Source organism: Colobus angolensis, unplaced genomic scaffold, assembly GCF_000951035.1.
Source record: "Colobus angolensis palliatus isolate OR3802 unplaced genomic scaffold, Cang.pa_1.0 Scaffold109, whole genome shotgun sequence".
Lineage (NCBI taxonomy): Eukaryota > Metazoa > Chordata > Mammalia > Primates > Cercopithecidae > Colobus > Colobus angolensis.
The window spans coordinates 10,212,792-10,235,143 of record NW_012111919.1 but is presented as its reverse complement, the minus strand read 5'-3'; the positions used below and the strand labels follow the sequence as shown (position 1 = coordinate 10,235,143).

General features: G+C 40.8%; 1 protein-coding gene across 2 annotated transcripts in view; it reads left to right on the top strand.

Moving 5' to 3' along the window:
• The window catches only part of VSNL1 (visinin-like 1), a 110,280-nt gene that overhangs the window by 33,639 nt on the left and 54,289 nt on the right, over positions 1-22,352 (top strand). Inside the window, exon 2 of one of the 2 annotated variants that reach the window (XM_011951324.1) lies at positions 18,853-19,019. In XM_011951324.1, coding sequence (XP_011806714.1) covers positions 18,858-19,019 — 162 coding nt within the window. In that variant the 5' untranslated portion in view covers positions 18,853-18,857. Of the gene's footprint in view, positions 1-18,823; positions 19,020-22,352 lie in introns of those variants that run through there. The other variant, XM_011951330.1, reaches the window with a different exon arrangement.

Here is a 22,352-nt window from a genome sequence, read left to right as displayed (position 1 = left end):
CACTCCAGCCTGGGCGACAGAACGAGACTCCTTCTCAAAAAAAAAAAAAAAAAGAAATGATAGAATTTCTGATTAACTAGAACTAGGGGAAGAAATGGAGCAACATAGGCTGACCCATAAATTTCAGACTTAGGATTGCAAACTCATGACACTTTGCTGAATTACTGAGACAGAGACGAGGTCCTGCCCACTGTATACTCCATTGCCTTATGCTTCTCTGCAAGTTGAGTAAGCCCACTTCTTCTGATACCTACTTGGTGTTTTTGTTGATAGACTTTGGGTAAAAGTGGCAACTGAAGAGAATATTGGATTTGGAATCAGGAGATGAGGCTTTGGTAAGAGATCTGCCATAGATATTTTCTACACACTTAGAGAACGCTTGTGTCTTCCCTAGACTTGTTTCTCATCTGGAAAAGGAAAGAGTTTATCTAAACTAGGATCTTTGGGTTCCCTCTCAGTTCAGCGATTCTAGGATTCTGCTTGGCAGCACTTGCTTAGTGGTTGAATGAAGTTCTCAAAAGCCAAACATGCGTTTTCAACAAGCAACCTAACTTTAGCAGCAAGGAAGCCATTTACTGGGATTTGACTTCACATTTTCTTTGTATTTCTCATGCATCTGGTAATTTCTATTGACTTCAAGTTTCGAAGCTTGTCCTGACACCCATTCTATTCTCCTCCAAGTCATAACTGACCCATAGGTTCTTGGTAAATCCTATCCTATGTCTTTCTTTGATTCCCCCCACCCTGATCTTTATATTTCTGTAAAAAAGTCAGCAGAGTTCAGTTAACAGATAACTTTTTCTCTACCGTTGAAAATGATTTTATATGGGCCAAAATACAGTACTTTTAGCCCTATCATCTCACGTGAAACACTCCTTCTTGACCCACTGTGTTCTTTCACAAAAGCTACGTTCCTTTCTGCACCATGGTTTCAGAAGTGTCTGCCCCCTAACATTTTACACAGTGCTTTCTCAAAGTCACCAATTTAACTCTTGTCTTCATCTTTCTTATTCAGATTTTAGCTAATATTCCAGCTGAAAATTCTTTGGGCATATTCAAGTTAGTCCTTTCAAAAAAGCAATTAAATACAGTCCATAGAGTTTTACAAGTAGTTTAATAAAGGTGTCCATATGCCCTGGGATCCTTGCCAGTCACTGGCCCCAGGTGAACACCCAGGGATTTTCCTTTGTTTGTTTCTCTTCTGCCCATTCATTTTCCATGCTGTAATCTTTGGGTTGGATGTGGAAAGGAGCCTTGCCAGTTATGAAAGGCTTCACTATTTCATGAAAACTAAGCTAGCAAACTTTGTTTTTTGAGATAGGATCTCACTCTGTCCCCCAGCCTGGGGTGTAATGGTGTGATCACGGCTCACTGCAGCCTCCACCTCCTTGGCTCAAGCAATCCTCCTTCCTCAGCCTACCAAGTAACTGGAACTACAGGCACATGCCACCATGCCCAGCTAATCTTTCCTTCTTTCTTTCTTTCTTGCTTGCTTGCTTTCTTAACCTACCTACCTTCCTTCCTTCCTTCCTTCCTTTTTCTTTTCTTTTCTATTTTATTTTATTTTATTTTATTTTTTGTAGAGACAGGGTTTCACCATGTTACCCAGGCTGGTCTGAAGCTTCTGGGCTCAAACAATCCACCTGCCCTGCCTCCCAAAGTGCTGGGATTACAGGCATGAACCACCATGCCCAGCCTATTAAACTTTTTGTAGGAGATGGCCAAGTGAACCTCTTCCTTCTGGATTGCAGGTACTGGGAAAGTAGAAAAGCAGGCTGGTTGCTGGTCACCTCCCAACCCGGGAGGGAAGCAGAGGAGGAATTCAGATTCCTAAAGTCAGAAGAAAATAAGAATAAAAGGGTATCCATCATTAGCTTAAAATACAAGGGACTACCTACCTCTGAATGATTTGAAGGTTAAATCATTGAAGACAGTCCATAAAATAATTGAAATAACATGATAGTGGGAGTTAAGAAACCTGGTTCTTTTTCTAAGTACAGTTCTACCTTTCTGACTCTAGACTACTTACTCTCTTTGGACTTCAACCTTCTCAACCTAATATAGGGAAAATTAAGTAGATTTCACAAATATCTTTTTTTTTTTTTTTTTTTTTGAGATGGAGTCTCACATTGTCGCCCAGGCTGGAGTGTAGTGGCGCAATCTCTGCTCACTGCAACCTCCGCCTCCCGGGTGCAAGTGATTCTCCTGCCTCAGCCTCCCAACTAGCTGGAATTAGAGGCATGCACCACCACGCTTGGCTAATTTTTTGTATTTTTAGTAGAGATGGGGTTTCACTATGTTGGCCAGGCTGGTGTCGAACTCCTGACCTCGTGATCCGCCTGCCTCGGCCTCCCAAAGTGCTGGGATTACAGGCGTGAGCTACCGCGCCCGGCCCGATTTCACAAATATCTTTACAAGTTCTTATATTTTAATATATAAGTTAATACGATAACCTGTAAGAGATCTCTATTTAACATTCACTTGTTACCATAGAAACTTGTACATTATAGGAATATGCTTATCATTCCGTATTATAACTTATAAATAAATTTTTTTGCATATTATTTGTCCCTCTCATTGGGTCATTGGTTTGTACAGGAAATAAGCTCTTTGTTTTTCATCTGCATATTCTGATACATAACATGGTTTCTGCATATAGTCCACACTTTTTATTCATTTGTAAGGAGCAAGAGGGGAAAACAATTGTCTTCACTTTTTGCAGTAACTAGTTGTAATTATAGAGTGTGTTTAATTTTGCATCTCTGCTTTCTCCACTTAGCATATCATAAGTAATTTGCCATGTTTCAACATTGCATTCACAATTTTATGTTCCATTGAGTTAATGTGCCATAATTTACTATCCATTTCCCTAGTGGGGAATGGTTATAGTGCTAGAGTTTCTACTATTATTAAAATGAAAATGCAATAAATATGTGTCTGTATGTAATTTTTTCCTCTTGGGTTATTTCTTTAAGATGCCTTCCCCTGGAATCAAAAGTTTATGCTTAATTATTTATTTCTAGTGTTTTCTGGTGGGTTATATTAACATACAATTTTGCTGTATTTGATTATTTGTAGGTGTAAACTTGGCCATTGATATTTAATCTTTTGTTCATATTCTACTGATGTTCATTGCTCAGCCTGCTAGCATAATCCTCTTCCCATTTATTTTTAAGCAACCTCAATACTTAAAAGACACGTGTGTTGAATATGTAGTCCCATGTTGTTATTTTTACTTTTTCTGTTTTTTTAGATTCCCTAAACTGTGAATCTTTATGTAGTTATATCTATCAGTCTTTTCCTTTATAGTTTCTGCCTTTGCTTTTATTGAGTCCATCTTGACCTTAATAATCAGGTTAAACATACTTCTGTCAGTTTACTATTTGTGGTATGAATTATCTATTCATACTATTTGATCATTTCTGTCTTCTGTCTATGATGTTTTCCTTAATCATTGGTATTTGCTTTACATATAAATACAGTCATGCATCACTTAATGACAGAAACATGTTCTGAGAATTGTATCATTGTGCAAATATCATAGAGTGTCCTTACACATGCCTAGACGGCATAGCCTACTACATACCTGCCTATAGGCTACAGGCTGCAAGCCTGTACAGCAGGTTACTGTACTGAGTACTGTAGGCAATTGTAACACAATAGTATTTGTATATTTAAATATATCTAAACATGCAAAACGTACCGTAAAAATATATTATACTCTTATGGGACCACCATCATATATATATAGTCCATTGTTGACTGAACCATCACTCTGAAACTTTTGTCTATATTTTCGGTTTCTGATAGTTTTCTTTGATAATTTTTATATTGAACTTTTGATTCCAAATGTTAATGATTTTTTAAAAGATGGCATATGGTATGGTTCTTACTTTTTTTATTAAATTGCTATCAAGAGGTGATTATGTCACTTATAAATTATATTTCCTCTATTTCCCCTTGTTCTGAAAAGCTTTCTTGATCATATATTAAGTGAGTCTGTATAGCTGGATCTATTTCTAGACTCTCCATTCTGTTATGCTGATCTATATGTCTATTTTTGTGCCTGAAAATTCTGCATGTATTTGAGGAGACCTTAAATGTCCTCTTTTGAGTCTTTGTTTCTCCAAGCTAAACATTCCCTGTTCTTTCAATGGCTACTCTTGTATTTAGCATCCAAGTCCTTTCTCATGCCCCTGGGGACCAGGGGCAGGCAATTGTGAGATAACTGACCAAGCCTCAGGGGACTCCGGAGTTCCCTCACTTGGGGAAAAAAATGTTACATAAAGGCAGCACCCATGAGCAAATGGAGACGGATGAGCTCTTATGTGGAAATAATAGTTTTATTCACAGAAAAGTACTTTCTTGTTTCTCATTTCTAATCTGACAGAATACTTTACAATGGCTAAGGGCCTATCAGGGTTGAAATCCCAACTCCACCATTTTCTTGTTGTGTGACCTTCTCTGTAAGCCTCATTCACCCCAACTGTAATATGATTATATAATGGTATCTACTTCATAAAACTGTTGTAAATAAGTGAGGTAATCCATGAGCACATAGTGAGCACTTGATCATATAACTGTTGTTATTACTGCTAAAATATCAGTCATATAGATTTATTATTTTATTTAACATTTTGAGGTAGTTATTAATATACACAATTTAATGCTGAATGACCAGGATAAGAAAAACTCAGTAACTTTCCCTCCCCAGCTAGTAGACATGCTCTAGCAAATATCTCACCTTGTTTGTCTAATGAGAAGGCCCAGGTCTTTGCTGCAGACAACACAACTCCACTGTATGTTGGAAGGCACTGATAACTGGCTCTTTGGATTCTGCCATGGTTACTAGGTGAAGCTGTGAATTCTTAGACAAAAGTAAATGTGAGGTTCAAACATAGGATTGTTTTTAGGTTTTCTTTTGGTTTCAACATGCAGGGGCATTAAGTTAATGGGGAGACACAATATGGTTTCATCCTTATTTGCAAATTAGCTGATGTGGAAACATATCCCTTCAAACTAAGTATCACTTCACGTAACTACTCCAAGTGACAGTTACACAGGCCCAGAAGCATTTGTCATCTCCACAGGGTGCCAGAGGAAGCAGCACTTCCTCTCCTTCAGCACACGCTACCTATGCTCTCAGAAGGCCCACGGCTGGGAGGGAGGCAGGTGGAGGAGGCCATACAACTGCCAAGTCAAACACACCGGAAGGTCTAATTTTAGTCTCCCTAGCCTTGGCATTGTCCCTCTCAGCAAAGATATTTTTCATGCACCACAATAAAGTGCTTTGTTCCAGCCTTGCTGGATACTTCACAAAGACCCAGCAAGGACAGGGTAAGCCTAAATCAGAGCTGGAAACACATCAAAGACAGGGACCTCACAGGAGAGGGTCAGCATTCCTCTTGCAACCTTTGGTAAATATGTTCTTTCCATCCAGCTCCCAAAACCCTAAAAAGGGACACTTGGTTGTGCTTCTCCTTCTACGCAACTCCTCTTCCTCCAGCTTCTTTTTTTGAATCTTCTGTTGGCTCCTCATCAACAAGTGTGTTTTCTCCTTTGTGCCAGGGATTTGAAAACCTACTCCCTCTTTTTGTCCCTGCCTAACAAAGCCCCCTTCTTTCTTTCTTTCTTCTTTTTTTTTTTTTTTTTCGTTTTTTGAGACGGAATCTCGCTCTGTCGCCCAGGCTGGAGTGCAGTGGTGCAATCTCGGCTCACTGCAAGCTCCGCCTCCCAGGTTCACGCCATTCTCCTGCCTCAGCCTCCCGAGTAATTGGGACTACAGGTGCCCGCCACCACACCCAGTTAATTTTTTGTATTTTTAGTAGAGACGGGATTTCACTGTGTTCGCCAGGATGGTCTCGATCTCTTGACCTCGTAATCTGCCCGTCTTGGCCTCCCAAAGTGCTGGGATTACAGGCTTGAGCCACTGCGCCCAGCCACAAAGTCCATTTCTTTCTATATAGTCTGGGTCTTGTTTTCTTTTCTGACATTGCCTGGAAAGTGCACTAGATTAAGAGCGATAAACAATTTTACAATTTGCAAACTGCCTCCAGGGTTTGTTCTTACAATGACCTGGGAAATTCGTTGAGGCAGAAACTTTCACAGAACTTGTATAGATGAGAAAACTGAAGCTCAAAGAGGACACAGACTTTTTGCAAAGGTCACACAGGAAAACACTGGCAAAGCTGAGACTGAAACCTAGCTCTGGTGCTTTAGGAAAGGTGTGGTCCAATGAACTTAAAGCATGGAAAACCCACACAGGCCTTTGGGAGGGGTCTGGGATGAAAGAATCCTGGAAAGGGAACTCTTGTGGTGCTTTCAGTTAGAGCTACTCCCTTTACAAACAATGAATTAACAGCAGTATTCTAGGATTCACAGGTAGGTCAAAGACCTTTAGTTCTGAGGCTCATTCCGTTTAGCTCTGGTTGAAGTGATGAATATGGAGGAGAAGCTCAGGAGAACCCTGAGCTGACATCTCAGCACCTTGGAGAAGTTGTGATTGGGAGACACAGCACTGGGAGTCAGAGTCCCTGACCATCAGAATCTACTGTCACCAAACCTCTCTGAGGCTCAGTTTTGTCTTCTGTAAGATTGATGCTAACAATGCCAAGGTTTACATTAGATGTGAGATAGGAGAGAGCTTTGTAAATGCTAAAGCACTATCCATTACAATGACTTATATTCAAATTCAAAAAATAGAAAATTCAGAAATTCCATAGATCACCACTTCTGCATACCTATGGTTGGATCTAGAGTTGTCCAATGAAGTCCGGAAAGGAATCTACCCAAAGGACAAAGTAAAGATCCAAGAAGCCTTTGGGAACATTAACATCTCTAGTCAACCTTATTTGCTGCCTTTCCAGGAAATAAGGAAATGATTTCCCTGAAGGTAAAACCCACCATTCTGGGACCTCAACCTGAAACTGTTGACCACAAAACCAGCTAATATCCTCGGGAAGTTTTCCAGACCTCCCAAAGGCCTGTATGAGTTTTCTGTGCTTTGATTGGTTCACGGGACCACACCTTTCCCTAAAGCACCAGAGCTAAGTTTCAGTCCAAATTCTACCAGTGTTTTCCCGTGTGACTTTTGCAAAACTCTGTGTCCTCTTTGAACTTCAGTTTTCTCATCTATACAAGTTCTATGAAGGTTTCTGCCTCACCTAATTCACCAGGTCATTGTAAGAACAAACCCAGAGGCAGTTTGCAAATTGTAAAAGTGCTTCTCACTCTTAATCTAGTGCATTTTACAAGCTGCATCAGGAAAGAAAATGAAACACAGACGCTATAGAAAGAATTGGGCTTTGTTAGGATTTTATTAGTTTGGTGAATGAAAGACACTTTGTGCGTTTATTTGTTTGCTGAAATAAGAACATTTGCATATATTTCTGCTTATAAATGTTATATGCTCATTATAAAGAGTTCAGAAAGATATTAACGAGAGAGTGAAATGCCACCATTATACCACCAGCAGTTATAACCACTGTTAAGATTTTGATATAAATTATGAACTGAGCAAACTTCCTGGGCACACAAGCTCAAGTGACTGTGTGTATAAAGCAAAAGCAAGTGGTGCTACACTTACTGTTTTGTGACCTGCATTTTTCACTTAACTATTTATTACAATATTATCTCTCCTTTTTTCTTTCATTTTTATTCCTAAAGTGCTGCTTATGTTAATCGTATTCCTCAGATCATGGCTCAATATCAACATTGTTTATATAAAGTCCTTCTTGTGTTTTCTCATATAGTTTTAATTTACCCTTTGTTTGCTATACTCACTTCCATTCCCTTCCTCCATTATATTATATTTAATGTATGTCCTCAGGTAAGGGTTTATCCTTGAAAGTATACAGTTTATTTGTATACTTATGTGTTTTCACTTAAATAAATGACATTGAGTCAATATCCTCCATATCAATCAATGTAGATATACATTATCACTTTTAATGGCTTCATAATTTCCATTCGTTGCTCTAAAAAAATTTGTTTAGCCAGTTTCCTCTGATGGACCTTTAGGTAGTTATTAAAAGTGGTTTTTAAAAATGTTTTAAACAATGCTGGGGTAAACACCCTTTGTATGTATGTCTCAGCAGGCTTGTTTCATTATTTCCTTGAGACAATTTCAAGGGACCACTTTTTAAAATATTCTCTACCCAATATCTCAAAGAAACTTTGTTATTGGTTTCCTAGAAAGAAGCATGTTCTCTCTCTCTCCCTCATGACACTGCTTTTCTCTCCCTAATGGCACTTAGTGCAGTCATCTTTAAGCTTCGTTGCATAGGTTATCTCTTATTACTCAACTGATAAGCTCTAGCTGTTAATGGGAGGGATTACATAGTAATTAATTAATTCAACAACATTTCCTGGGTATCTGTTCAGCAGTGGGCTCTGAACTAGTGCTGAGGTGAACTGGACAATCACCTGCCCTTGAGGAACCCCCATCTGTGAGATGGGAGACACGGAATACAGATACTACTGTGGCAGGTGATGCAGTAACATCAGTTGTGCAATGTGCAAAAGAAGAAGTAGCCAGACAGTGAAGTCACTGAAAATGAGGTGCCTCCTCTATATCTTGAAATATCAGTGGGAGTTCACTAGAGAACCAACGTGTAGCTAATGAGAACTTCCCTCAGAGCAAAAGGAACAGCAAAAGGAAACACAGAGAAGTTTGGCATGATATTAGGAAGTTGGGGCATAGGTGAGAACATGAGGAGAGAGGAAACTGAAGAAGTGCCAGGAAGGGCGAAGGGAGGGAGGAAGGTGGGAGGCTGGAGGGAAAGGATAGGCCCAAGTGCATAGGTCTGAGAAGCCATGCTGACAGTTGGAATTCAGAGTGAGGATAATGAGAGACCACTGAAGGGTTTAAGCAGGGCAGTGACATTGTTGGGTTTTGTGTTTTAGAAAGGTTATTCCAGCTGTGATAGTATGGAAGATGTAATTCAGGAGGGCAAGACTGTAGATGGGGAAGCAAGTTAGAAAGCTATTCTACTACTCAAAGTGATAGGATAATAGCCTGAACCAAAGTATTGGCAACAGAGAAAAGTAGATGGAATCAAGAGTTAAAAAGTAGAATCTACCAACTTCTTAACTTGTTGATAGGTTACATACAGAAACATGAAATAGAGAAGTTCAGAATGATGCCCAGACTCTGCATGGAACCTTGAGAAGATGGCAGGGCCACTTACTCAGAGAGCAACAAAGAATAAAAGGATGTTTTAGGAGAAAAAGGAGGACCAATTCATGTTTGCATAGTATGTGGAGTTTGATGTGGTTGTAGAATACAATGGTGGAAGTGTCTAGCAGGCAGATAAATACCTTATCTAGTATTCCCAATTTTTTTTTAGGATCTCCCCTAAAGACCTGGAAAGACCTGTCCTAAAGAAAAATTTGGGAATCATATGATGATACTGAGTAAAAGTTTGCTGAATAAATGAATGATTTGACTCATTTTCAGCTCATGTTTCCTTCAACTAGAACATTTTACTTCATAAAGTCACCTTCATACGGGAATTTCAAAGTTGTTTTTAAGACTAACCAACATGAATTAAAGTATCTTTTTAGAATTACTGTAGAGATAACAACTTGGGAACATGGTGAGAGCAAATGGATCTCAGAGAGGAAAGAGCACCAACCTGATAGTCAGAAGATGAGTGAGTTGGGAGTTGACTACTATTGGTAGGCACTGGTGCATGCCACTCACCCCCTCCCCCAAATATTCAAGTTCTCTGAATGCAAAGACAGGGGTTGCATTCCTGATGATGAAGGCCTAACCCTGTGACAGGGAATGTGCAGGTGAAGCAGGACACTCCAGGTCTGCTCTTCTCTCTCGGCAGTTCCCTGCTGTTCTCAGATAAGGGCCACAGTGCCTCCCCACTGGGACTTGGCAGCACAACCTAGAACACAATCTGTTGGACAGAAGGCTGTGATTATTAATGAAAGCATTTCCTCTGATACCTCACAGAAGTAAGTGAGGTTCTAACACTGCCAAAGATGGCCCATTTCCTTTCATAGAAACCATTTCTCAGAAATACATAGAATGGTCAGAGACAGGACACATAGGGAAGTAAAAATAAGATGCAGAAAAGTGGTGACTGCTTGAAACACTCCCAGATGAAAGGTTACCAGCTATTAATCAGCTCACACTTCTGTTCGGTGGGTGAGCAAGAAATTGGATGGAAATTTTTCTCAATGGTCGATGCTTAGTTGGGGCTGTGAGGTCATCAGATGACTTTCCTCAGTCAAGTCAGATATGATGCACTTTTATGTAAAGGGAGGAGAATCAACAAGGCCACAGTAAAATTCCCTGTGTTTCACAATTTGTGTACTTCTGTTTACATGTGCCAGGCTTGGTGTCATGTATTGATGTTAGGATGACTCCTGCTGTCTAGGCCTGAGTCTTGAACTGTCCTCCTCTCCATCTTCTGGAGCAGCCCAGTTGGCTGGGTCCTGTGATGAGGATAATAATAGTTACTGTTTTTTGGACACCTGCCTCATAGAAGGCACTGTTGGAAAAAAATCAACATTATCTCATTTATCCTCACAACAACGCTTTGAGCAAATAACATTATTTTCATTCGAAAAATGGGAAGATTGAGGTTCCAGTGGGCTAATTAACTTACCAAAATTCATGCACCTTGTATTAAGCAGGAGCATCATTTGACCCTAGGTCTGACTCCAGCACACAGTTTTTTTTCCCTACTATGTTAAGTCCAGTTGAAAATAAAAGAGGCATCAGAAACTGACAAAAAGAAGGAAATCTACAAAATGGGATACAAGGGAAACTGAGTCTGAGTAGAAACTTTTCCAAAGTCATAGACTAGCACCTAGGTATCAAGTATGGCTTGGGTCTAAGTCATACTTCCCAGGCACTCAGGAAATGTTCTTTGTGCCTTGGAAAGGAGGAAGAAGATGGCAGTTGTATCTGACACCCAAGGGCTGATTATGCCATTTTGACCCTTTGCAGATCAGAGCCCCTGGGCATCTGGTCCCCAAGTTTCCATGTGGGTTTTAGCTTGAGACCACCTAGTGAGAGCCAAAGACCAATGTCCGCTGGCAGCACCTAGCCTAGAGTCAGGGATATACCATTTGGCCAAGGCTCCAGAGCCACTTCAGGCTCTCAGCCCCTGCCCTGTAGAAAGACAGCTCAGGTGGGAACTTCACTGGGGGCAGCTGGGGCAGACCTACGGAGGGAGTCCACTCCTCACACCCTACTCACGTGAGAAGACATGATTCTGTAGGGCTTAGGACCTTCAGCCTGTCTCCATACCCAAGGATTAGAGGCCTGGGCACTGCAGCAGGCCTGAGTCTTATTGTTGAGACTTGGTAGCCAGGGTAGGGCTAGGCTCTGTTACTAACTTGCTAATTCTGGCATAAGTCCCCTAGCCTCCTTGGGCCTCCTCTAGAAAACAAAGAGGTTGGATCAGATGATTGATCCCTGGGGCCCACTTCTGCTTTCACCTTCAGGTGTTCATTATACTTTGGCAAACGGAACTCTTGTTACTCGCCCTAACATTGCTACTGCCACTGCTGTCAAAATATTTTACTTCACTTATTACATATCAAAAAAATACTTTTGCCTTATCTTGAGTCCCCAGGGATGCAGTCTGTGGCCCCCACCTGTTTCATGCTTATGGGGTGAAACCTCAGCTATAATTCCATGAGATTCAGGTTTTGAGGTAATGTCATCAGAGGATGCTATAAGAAAGGATTTCTCTTCTTTCCAGAAGCTACTTTGGTCCCCAGACACAGCATGAAATGCCAGCTTGTGGTCCACACCCTCCCTGACCACTGGGAAATGCTGCCGGGGGCTTGTGAGTACTTCGCTTCTGGAGGACGAAGAAGAGGGGAACAGGAAGAGCCATAGTATCAGATATTTGGCTTTATTATTAAAAAAAAAAAAAAAAAAAACCCATAGCATATGCTGGGTAATTTTGAAGCATGGTTTCCAAGGCTGTTTTTAACAGTCTCTGCAAACTAGCAATCTGATGTCAGTTGTTTATAGGATCCAAGCGAGTGGTGCTGGGGGTTGTTTCAACATCCTTGCACAGAGATAAACATGAATAGTGGCTTACAAGCTTTGAGTGTTAGACACAGGGACAGCATGCTGTGGGGGTGGGGAGTGGGGGACACCCATCCGTAATGGGGGATGGGCTTCTCATCCCAGCTCTGCCATCAGCTGCCCATGTGATCTGGGAAAATTCATCACCTTCCTGAGCCTCAAACTCTCCAACCTAAAACCAGAGGGCTTAAAGCAGAGGAGCCCACAGGCAAATCTTTTCAAGCTTTGGTCTTCCCTTGTGTGATCTTGGAATTCTTTTTTTTTTTTTTTTTTTTTTTTGAGGTAGAGTTTCACTCTTGTCACCCAGGCTGGAGTGCAATGGTGCAATCTTGGCTCACTGCAATCTTCTCCACCTCCCTGGTTCAAGCAATTCTCCTGTCTCAGCCTCCTGAGTAGCTGGGATTACAGGTGCCTACCACCACACCTGGCTAATTTTTATATTTTCAGTAGAGACAGGGTTTCACCATGTTGGCCAGGCTGGTCTCAAACTCCTGACCTCAGGTGATCTGCCCTCCTCAGCCTCCTGAAGCGCTGGGATAACAGGCATAAGCCACTGCGGCAAGCCAATTTTGGAATTCTTAATGCTAGTCCCCAGTACAAGGAGCTTGAAACCACATCAGGAATGCCAGATGGGGGAAGTGAGGAATCAGGGAAACCCTGGGTTATGTCTGTGCTGGTTTGGGGTGTACTCCTTAGATCATGTACTTCGATTTTTATTCATGCTTTCCAGCAGCATTTCCCAAGTTGACTCATGATCATATTCCCCTGAGTTGCTTGTTAAATGTACAGATTTCCCTACAAGGGATCAACCCACTAAGCTGTATTTTTAAGGAAGAACCAAGGGTGATTCTTGTATTCAGACAAGTTTAGGAAACACTGCTTAAGAGTTTTCACCTGGGGACCAGTGACAGATGAAGGTACCTGATTTGGTCAGTATTTGTCTATTTGTCTGTCCTCTGTGCTCTGTAGCTCTCTGCTCTGAGTATTCATTTCATCATGCTTCATATTACAAGACTTGTAAATGTCTCCGGCACCCAGGTCTGAGCCCTTTAAGATTGGTACCACATTTTTTGTTTATATCCCACCTTACCTAGCACAGAACTTTTCTCCTAGAAGATTCTTACAAACATCTGCCAAACTTAGTTGTGCACAGAGTTTTCTACCTGATTCCATCAAGTTAATTATGCCATGGATCACTAATGATCCCAAACCACAATATCAAATACAAGGAAAAGAGAAGAGTAGTAAGAGTTGGCAGAGAAGTATCATGGAGAAAACAGGATTGGAATGGAGCCTTGCAGCAGGAGTAAGATTTAGATAGATGGGGAAAAAAAGCACAAGGGGCATTCCAGGCGGGAGTCTAAGCATGAGAAGGCCAGTCTCTACAAAGGCCATTGTTTCGATATGAGTGAAGAGCCTAGGGCCCAAAGAAAAGATTTATTCAAGACTGACCCAAGTAATCTGTCACTGACCAGCCCATTGCAGCCTCTTTCCATACTTGCATTACATGCAGGTTTCCAACCTGGGTCCCTAAAGCCCTTTCTTCCTTTGCTCTGGGCCCTATTTCCAAGGTTGTTTTCCCACTACTGTGTTTATCCTGCTATGTATTTGCAGGCTGATTGCTACATTACCTGGGAGGAGCTGGGTATGCAGTTCTGTGTGCCTCTTCTCATTCAACAGGCCCTGGTATGTCCTGGAAGACTGGATTTAGATACAGTGAGTAAGAGACAAGCTGAGGGCAACACACAGACACACACACACCACACACATATATTATATATATATATTGTTGTTGTCGTTGTTGTTTAAATCCTCTTTAATACCCATAGGGCTTATGGAAAAAAGATGCTCATGGGTGCTTCTTGGCTCCCTCGTAGGCCCTTTCCTCATCCACAAAGTTCTCTGATCCTCTTCTAAGAGCATTCTTAAATCCTCTGCCTCTTCTGCTCTGGAACCTCCTATCAAGACAGGGTAGGAAATGGATGAGAGACGAGCAAAACTCAAGACAGGAAAATTACTTCCCCAGTTGGGAAGTAGTTGCAGTATCCTTGAGATGATCCCGCGAGTGAGAGAATGGCCTCTATTAGGAAAGCAGTGGGGTGCGAGAGAACTGTATGCATTCTTTGCTAAGCCCTTACTAGCTGGTTTAGCTAGGGTAAATTACTTAATCTCTCTGGCCTTCAAAGTTCTCGTCAGTAAAAAGGAAACAATCGTAATCTCTTTTTTACAGAGTTTTAAAAAATGCTTTTTTTAATGCTATAAAAAAGGGGTCAATAGTTTATATGGGTCAATGTTGTTGCACAAAAGCCTTTTGTAAATTAGTGTACAAAAGTGCCATCTTCTCTGGGCATCATTTGCCATTAAGTGAAGCTGCGCTTTCGTCCACAAGGGCTCTATCATTTGAAGTTATCTTGTCCATCAAAGCCCTTCCACCAGTCTGTTTTGTGCCTAGCACTGAACTTCTCTCTATGACAACACAAGCAGTGAGAAATTCTTTTGGTTTGGGGATGGGCTGGCTTTAATATTATAGCTTGAAACCCCAGCTTAAAAGTAATACACTCCAGTTTCTGTCCCCTCCCTTCTTCGGTAACAAACACTTAAATGCTGATGGGTTCTCAGGTCAAGAATCCACAGAGCCCGCATGTGTTGAGACAAGCCAATAGGAAGTCTGACTCATATTTTCATATTTACAAAACTTATGTGGCAAATCAGTGAATGATAGAGTTGGAAAGGCCTTAAAGATCATCTGGTCCAACTCCTCATTTTTTAAATGGGGAAATGGAGTAACTAGGAAAGAAAGGATCTTGGCCAAGATCACAGAGTAAGTTAGAGACAGAGCCAGCCTGCTTCCCCCTCACATGGTGTAGGGGAATCTTTATTGGGAATGTGATAAAATGTACTGTTTGTGCTCTTTCTGTTATGTTGGTCCCATAATGAAAGATACTGCTTGGCCCATATCACTGCAGCCTAGAGCAGAAGGACCATACGTGGAGAGTATTAATCTAATTGCATTTTCATTCATTTATCACATATTACTAAACACCATCTTTATGTCAGTTACTGAAGATACTGAGATAAAAGACATGGGTCCCACCTGCAAGGTATTCAAAATTTAATGATGAAGACAAACTGCAAGGGGGGGGAGCTGAATATTTTCCATGCAGTTAAATGAAATATTTATCCCATCTGCCAACTGCATTTTATATTTATACTTGTGAATGCATTGACTCTCCTTCATATATAGATTATGAGACATTTTCTCAGGAAAAAAAACATACCAAATATCTCAGACCCTTTATTTATTCATGTCCTCAAGAAATATTATTTGAGCACCTAATAGGAGTTACCAAGAGGCAAAAATAAATAAATAACAGTCCTCTCTCTCAAGAAACTGTAATAACAATCCAGTAGAGAAATACATAATGATCATGGAAGCTTTTATAAGGAAAGGGAGATACCTAAGAGAATGGGTGCCTAAGTTTGCCGTGGAGAATCCACAAAGGTTTCATGGAGGAGGTGGTGTATAAATTGAGACTACTTAAAGAAGGGGAAGAAGTCTGCTGAGCAGAAAACAGGGGAAAGTTATTCTAGGAGAAGAGAACAGCATATGCGGAGCCATGGAAGTATGGAAGCATGCAATCCTGGAACCTATGATAGTTCATAATCACTGACACGTGAGAAAAAACAGATCGGCAGAAAATGAGGATGTAAGTAGGCAGGACCTGAGCCATGCTAAGGAGATGAGGTTGCATCATGGAGACTAAGGAGAAGTACAGAGGGTTTTCGAGAGTAGCTCAATGAGGTTTGTATTCTGGAAATACACTCAGGCAGCTTGCAGAGGGAGGGTGGCTGGAGTCAGGTAGCCCAGTGGGGAGGCCAATCTTTAATCCAGGCAAGACCTGATGAGGCCTATGAGGGCAGAGGCAATGCCATTCTGAGCCAGGCCGGAACTTGACTTTCTGTATGATTCAACCATTGCCAGACACACCTGAGTGATGGTGCAGACCCATACAAGAAGCATGAAGTTATGCACTTGAGTCTCCAAACTGTGCTTCACGGTTCTGACATTATTTCCTGTGTGTGTAATAGACTGCCCTCTCCCAAGTCAACTGGAACAGTTTAAGACATCACAAGGGCCGGGCGTGGTGGCTCAAGCCTGTAATCCCAGCACTTTGGGAGGCCGAGACGGGTGGATCACGAGGTCAGAAGATCGAAACCATCCTGGCTAACACGGTGAAACTCCGTCTCTACTAAAAAATACAAAAAACTAGCCGGGCGAGGTGGCGGGCGCCTGTAGTCCCAGCTACTTGGGAGGCTGAGGCAGGAGAATGGCGTAAACCCAGGAGGCAGAGCTTGCAGTGAGCTGAGACTGCGCCACTGTACTCCAGCCTGGAGCAACAAGAGCGAAACTCTATCTCAAAAAAAAAAAAAAAAAAAAAAGACATCACAAGTGACTCATGGAGAAGCCAAGCCTCCTTGCCCGACAAAGAAGCTGATACGTTGTTGAACTTATAAAGGCACTTGGGGGAGGTTGTTTTTAATACAAAAGTCACTCCTGAGCTTGTGGTTTGGTAAATTTAAGTCTTTTACAAATGAGGCAGCCAGGATGGCAAAATGATCCTTTTTCATCCCTTCTAGGCACTGATTCAGTTATCTGAAACCTTGTTTTGCTCTTCCTGTTCCTTCTCCTGAAATGCCTTTCATCCACCAGCCTGTCTATATTTGGACATTGGAGTCTTATAGATCCAGGTTCAAATTCTAGCTCTGCCATGCATTAATTATATGCTGTTATACAAGTTACCATAAGTGTTCTGAGCCTCAGGGAGCTCCCCTAATCCTGATTGCTCAGTGATTGCTGAGCAGGAGATGAAGTTTGTGAGGTGTTCCATTAAGTGCCTTCTCCCTTGCCAGCACTCAATATTAAGTAGCTATTTTTCTTAGGTGAGATTCTAGTTTAAGAATGAAGGTTTGTAATTTCCTACCAAAAAAACCACAGTGAAGTACTGAAAGTTTTCGCAAGACATCTCTTGATTTTCAGGATAACCATGAATTCGAGTTTTCTTACCCACATTAATTAAACCTGACACCTGAGTACCCACTTGATTTCCACACCCAGCTGTGGAATTCCACAGTAACTTATAATTAAGAGATAGTTGCTAATAAGAGACATGGAACTTGAAATTCAGAGAAATAAGTAAAGAAACACCGTGACAAAGGGCAGAGTTGCTGATACTGGGCCCTTTCCTCATGCTGAGGAGTTTGGAGGGTAAACGGCCGTCTTAATGGTATCATCTGACTGCATTTTGTGCTGCTGAGATCGTGCTGACTGGAAATTTCCCTGGAAGTAGCAAGGGTGGTTTAGTTTCATTGCAGTGAAAGAATTGGCCAATGTTGGGGCAGGTTACTGACAATGGGTGTGGAATCTGTTTTAGGAGAAGTTAAAAAATAATAACAATAAAGTATGCGATGAGATTACCCCTTCCGGGCTATTGCAAGTATAGACGTGCCTGCAGCCTGAAAGAGAGTTTGTCTCAAGCACAGTGAAGGACTGGGTTCACTTGGGTAATTCTTCAACCCTAACTCAGTCTCTTCTAACTGGATTTGAAAGATCTTCTGGCACTTTCCTGATTCTGGAAATTTTCCAATTTTCAAGTTTAACTTGACTTTTTAAATCAACCTGGGGTTAATTTATGTTTTAATTCTTTTATTATTATTATTAGCAATAGTTTTATTGTTTATTATTTATTATAAAGCAACATTAAAGAGAAAATTTTAAAATTATCTTTAATTTTCCTGAACAATTATATTAATTTTGGAATTTTTTGGCCTTTGTTTACCTACTTATTCCTTAATTAGCCATCACAATGAATCTGAAAGAGCTTTATTATTATGTCTGCTTTATTAATGAATAAGTTTAAGATAATGCAGTTGATTAATGTTGCCCTAAGTAACACATATAGTAAGTGACCAAATCAGGAAGAAAAATCAGGAATTATCTCAAGCCTGCTCTGTCTCCCTACTTCCTGCTGTGATGTTGGCCACACAACCTGGTGCTTAATGGATATAGGTAACATTGGCACGATTACTTTAACTCAAAATCAGAAATAATAGCAGTCTGGAATAATATCAACAAAAACTCCCCAACCAATCCCTAGAAGAAAATCATCAAGATATTGTCAACTCTGAAGACAATATTGTAGGAAGTATCTAATTATGAGAGGAGAAACAGAGAATTAATGTGACTAATAGAAATGAGCTGTTTTTATTGGGGAAAAAAGCTCCAACTTAAACTAGACCAACTGAGACTCCTTAATATTGCTGATCGGATATTCCAAGCCACTTATTGATCATTTAGTTATAAAGTCTTCTCATTGTTCTTGTCAGTAATCCCATTGAGTATCCCATTAAACTAAATGTAGAGTTAAACACCTGGAAAACAAGTGTTCATAAAGTGTAATTTGTAGAAGGAAAAGAAAAACAACTTCCATATGCTTACTATGAATAGCATAAAAAGGGATGGTTGCCTTCCATTTGGGAGTCAACACCATATGAAAGATGACACAATGAGGTGAAGAGTGAACCCTACAGCCCTTGGAACTGTCAGAAGAGTCTATTTCACTCGTATATTTTCTAGAATACTAAGTAGAAGGAGGCAGACTTGGGGAGATATGGATCAGCCACACTGGAGGGGGTTCCAACCATGGGACTGCTCAGAACTCTAGCTTGGCTCCTAACCAAGTTTGAAATGATCACAGCCACAGCGCTAATTGAATTAATTTGCTTTTCTTCAGGCAGGATGGGGAAGCAGAATAGCAAACTGGCCCCTGAAGTGATGGAGGACCTGGTGAAAAGCACAGAATTTAATGAGCATGAACTCAAGCAGTGGTACAAAGGATTTCTCAAGGACTGTCCAAGTGGGAGGCTGAATCTCGAGGAATTTCAGCAGCTCTATGTGAAGGTAAGTTGTTTTTCAACCTTATTTTTATTCCTTAGGCCAGAACTATGGCCTTCATGAAATGTACCCTCACATGGAATTATAACTCTAAGTAGCCAGTTTGTTTCAATTGGCTGTTTTCCATTCAGAAAGAAGAATTAACATTTAAAAATGCAAATGTATATATGTTGTTCCCAAAATAACCAATTTCTGAACAAAAAGAGTGATTGTTAAATCAAAGCACTGAATAGAGCTCAAGGAATGACAGCATCTGGTGAAAGAACCATAAAAAGCTCAGAGAAGAGTGTTTACTGATAATTATTGACGGTTTGCTAATTATAACATTGTTTGTCCTGTTAAAGGTAGGTGTACTTCTCCCAGTTAAAGAAAAAGTACACAAGATGGCTTTTTTCCTCTCTTTTTTTACCAAAAAAGATGCTCCTGTATCCAGATAAGAACCCAGATTCCCACAACAGCACATTTAGAAAGGGGGAGGTGGGGTGTAGCATACCTCTGGGCAGCAATGTCTACAACATGGACTCATAACTCAACACTGTACACTGCTCAGAAACTAACCTTTCCCTGAACATTACACAGAACAGTCCCATAAATGGTACAATTTCTACTGCAGTAGTATTGTTTTGGCTTGTCTGAGTCTACAAGTTGTATTGGTTCTAGACTGGGCTGATCTAAGACATTCCATTTCATGTATACTTATGTAATGTTACACAAGTAAAAGAAATACATTTTTAAAACTTCTTCTGATTAAAACACCAAATAGAAAAATATTGTTTTATATCATTTAATTAGCAAATGTTGATTTGAGCAATATTGAATCACCAAGATGTATAAATGTGTATGTGAAATGATTATATAAAATATTAAGCATGATCATTATCTCCTGAAACTGAACATTTCCCATAACCTATGATCCAGCAATTCCATTCTTGTACTGTACAAGAAGGGGCATGTGTAAGAATGCTCATAGCTGCACTATTAACAATGGCAAAACTGGAAAACAACCCAAGTGCCCATCAAAGGGAAAGTGGAAAATAAACAGTGGTATATTTGAACAACATAACATTATACAGCAGTCAAAATAGTTGAACTGCAGCAACACTAAGACATTAAAAAAGCAAGTCTCAAAAGATTCTAAAGTAAATACAAATTTTAAAAAATACACTTTATAGGATTACCAATAAATGCAATAAAATCATATAAAAAGGAAACCAGGGAAGTGATGAACATAAGATTGAAATGAATAGTCACTTCAAGTGGGGAAGACCAAGGGTTGGGATGGGGGTATGGCCATGTGGTTAGATATATATTGTGTTCAAAGTCATAGCTGTTGAAATTGTTTATTGCATCATTACAAGCTCACTAATCAACAGAATAAATAGTGTGCATTTTATACGATCACTGTGACATTTCTAAGAAGATCTGGGTAATCAATTATTAGCATGCCAAGATCCTTTCTATAGAAATGCTGAGAAGGTGCATCTATTACTCAATTGATGTCCATTGCTTTTGCAGAGAAACAGGATAGTATGTGTTTCCTAGATAGCCATACTACTCTCCCTAGTTTTCAATGTCACATCTTCTATTTTATTACCTAGGGGCTAGTCCATGCTCGGAACTGTCTCTATTCTCAACCCCAAGGAAAGTACAGACAAACAAGATTTGTCAAAGTCACTTTCATATCACTAAAGGCCATGCAAGCTGTCACCTGATGATGCCACATTCCTCACTATTTGTTTAAAATGAGAGGGGTATTGCCTTTGAAGAAATAGTTGAAATGCAGGAAATGAGGTATTTTATTTACACACTGGAAGTATGTAGCACTGAAAAAGCACCAGCCTCAAGGTGAGGGGTCATGTAAACATTAAGCACACCTCAGCGTTTTATGGTACAACTGATGTATACGCGCCAAAATTATCTCCCACCTCCCCATCTCACTCTTAGAGTGGGTTTTTTTTTATTCTAGGAGGGGAATATATGACTTTCTGAACTTAGGTCTATATTTTTGGCAACCTCTTATTCCAACTCAGCCTGTACGCTTATATCAAATAGAAAGCAGGCAGTCTTTTTCTCCTTCTAGAGTTGTCCAAGGACAGAAAAAAACCACAGCAGAAATATGCCACGTACACAGAAAAAAAGAAAGGCAGATCTGATAAGCTGGAAAGGAGAAGCATGGAAAAAGATGTGGATTATGTAATAGGCCCAGAAGATGGGCTGATGAGAAAAAGCTTATTTCAATGCTTCTGGAAAAACATGCCAATATTCAGCAAGACACAGTCATTATCCTGGTGAATGGGCACATTCAGTGATTCCTTCTATCTTTGGTGCAGAGACTGAGACATCCTGGGATGCAACTGAGGGAGCAAAGCTGACTGCAGCCTCTGCCCTCTGTGTGTGCAGTCTCGCACATCCCCTCTTGCTACTTGACCCATTTCCCTTTCCAGGGGGAAGTCACCTCGGTTGCTAAAGAACAAGTTCTAATGAGTGTTTAAGGAGGAGCAGGATAACGGGAGTGGCTCCGCTGCAAGGCCAGGGGCCACAGTCTCCCGACTTTAGAAGCCCTTGCATCCCAAATGTGAAAGAACTCCTTCAGCAGATATATGTTTAAAAGCATTTAAAACTGAGGTTTAGAAAAATGAGGCAACTTGCCCAGCATCACAAACTGAATGTGGAACAGACTTCAAAGACAGGAATGCTGACTCCCACTGCAGCACACAGCTCTGCCTCTCCGCCAAACTCCCAGGGCAGCTCCTCATTAACCCCCTCCAGCCCATCCACCATACAGCTGCTGGAGTGAGATTTGTAAAACACAGATCTGAACATGGTCCCTCCCACCTAGATGCAGGCTTCACTCTTTAGTCATGCAGACACAGTCACCTCATTTCAATCAATGTAAGACCCAGCGGCTAGCACAGGGCCTGCCACAGAGCAGGTGTGGGTAAGCATTTCTTGCCTGAACGTAGTAAGTGCTGGCTGTGCATCTCCTTCTCAGGCAGCCTGGTGATGGAGGCATATAAAAGTGACTATGGGACAGTCCTCTCTGGCCTCCTGAATTTCACAGGCAAGTTGGAAAGATGTGATTCACCACAATGTAAGCTGTAATGACAGAAATGTTTGGTGGTAGGGCAAGAGTAGAAAGCAGAGAGGTTGATTTCAAAATGGAATATTAAAACAAGAAGTTAATTAATGCAGTGATGAGAGGAAAACTTTTCTGTCAGCCTTTTAGAAAACAAAATGTCCCCTAGCAGATAGCTCTTTCCTTTTTCAAGCTTACTGCCTGTTATCAGCTGAATTATATTCCCCCAAATTCATATGTTGAAGTCTTAACCCCCAATACCT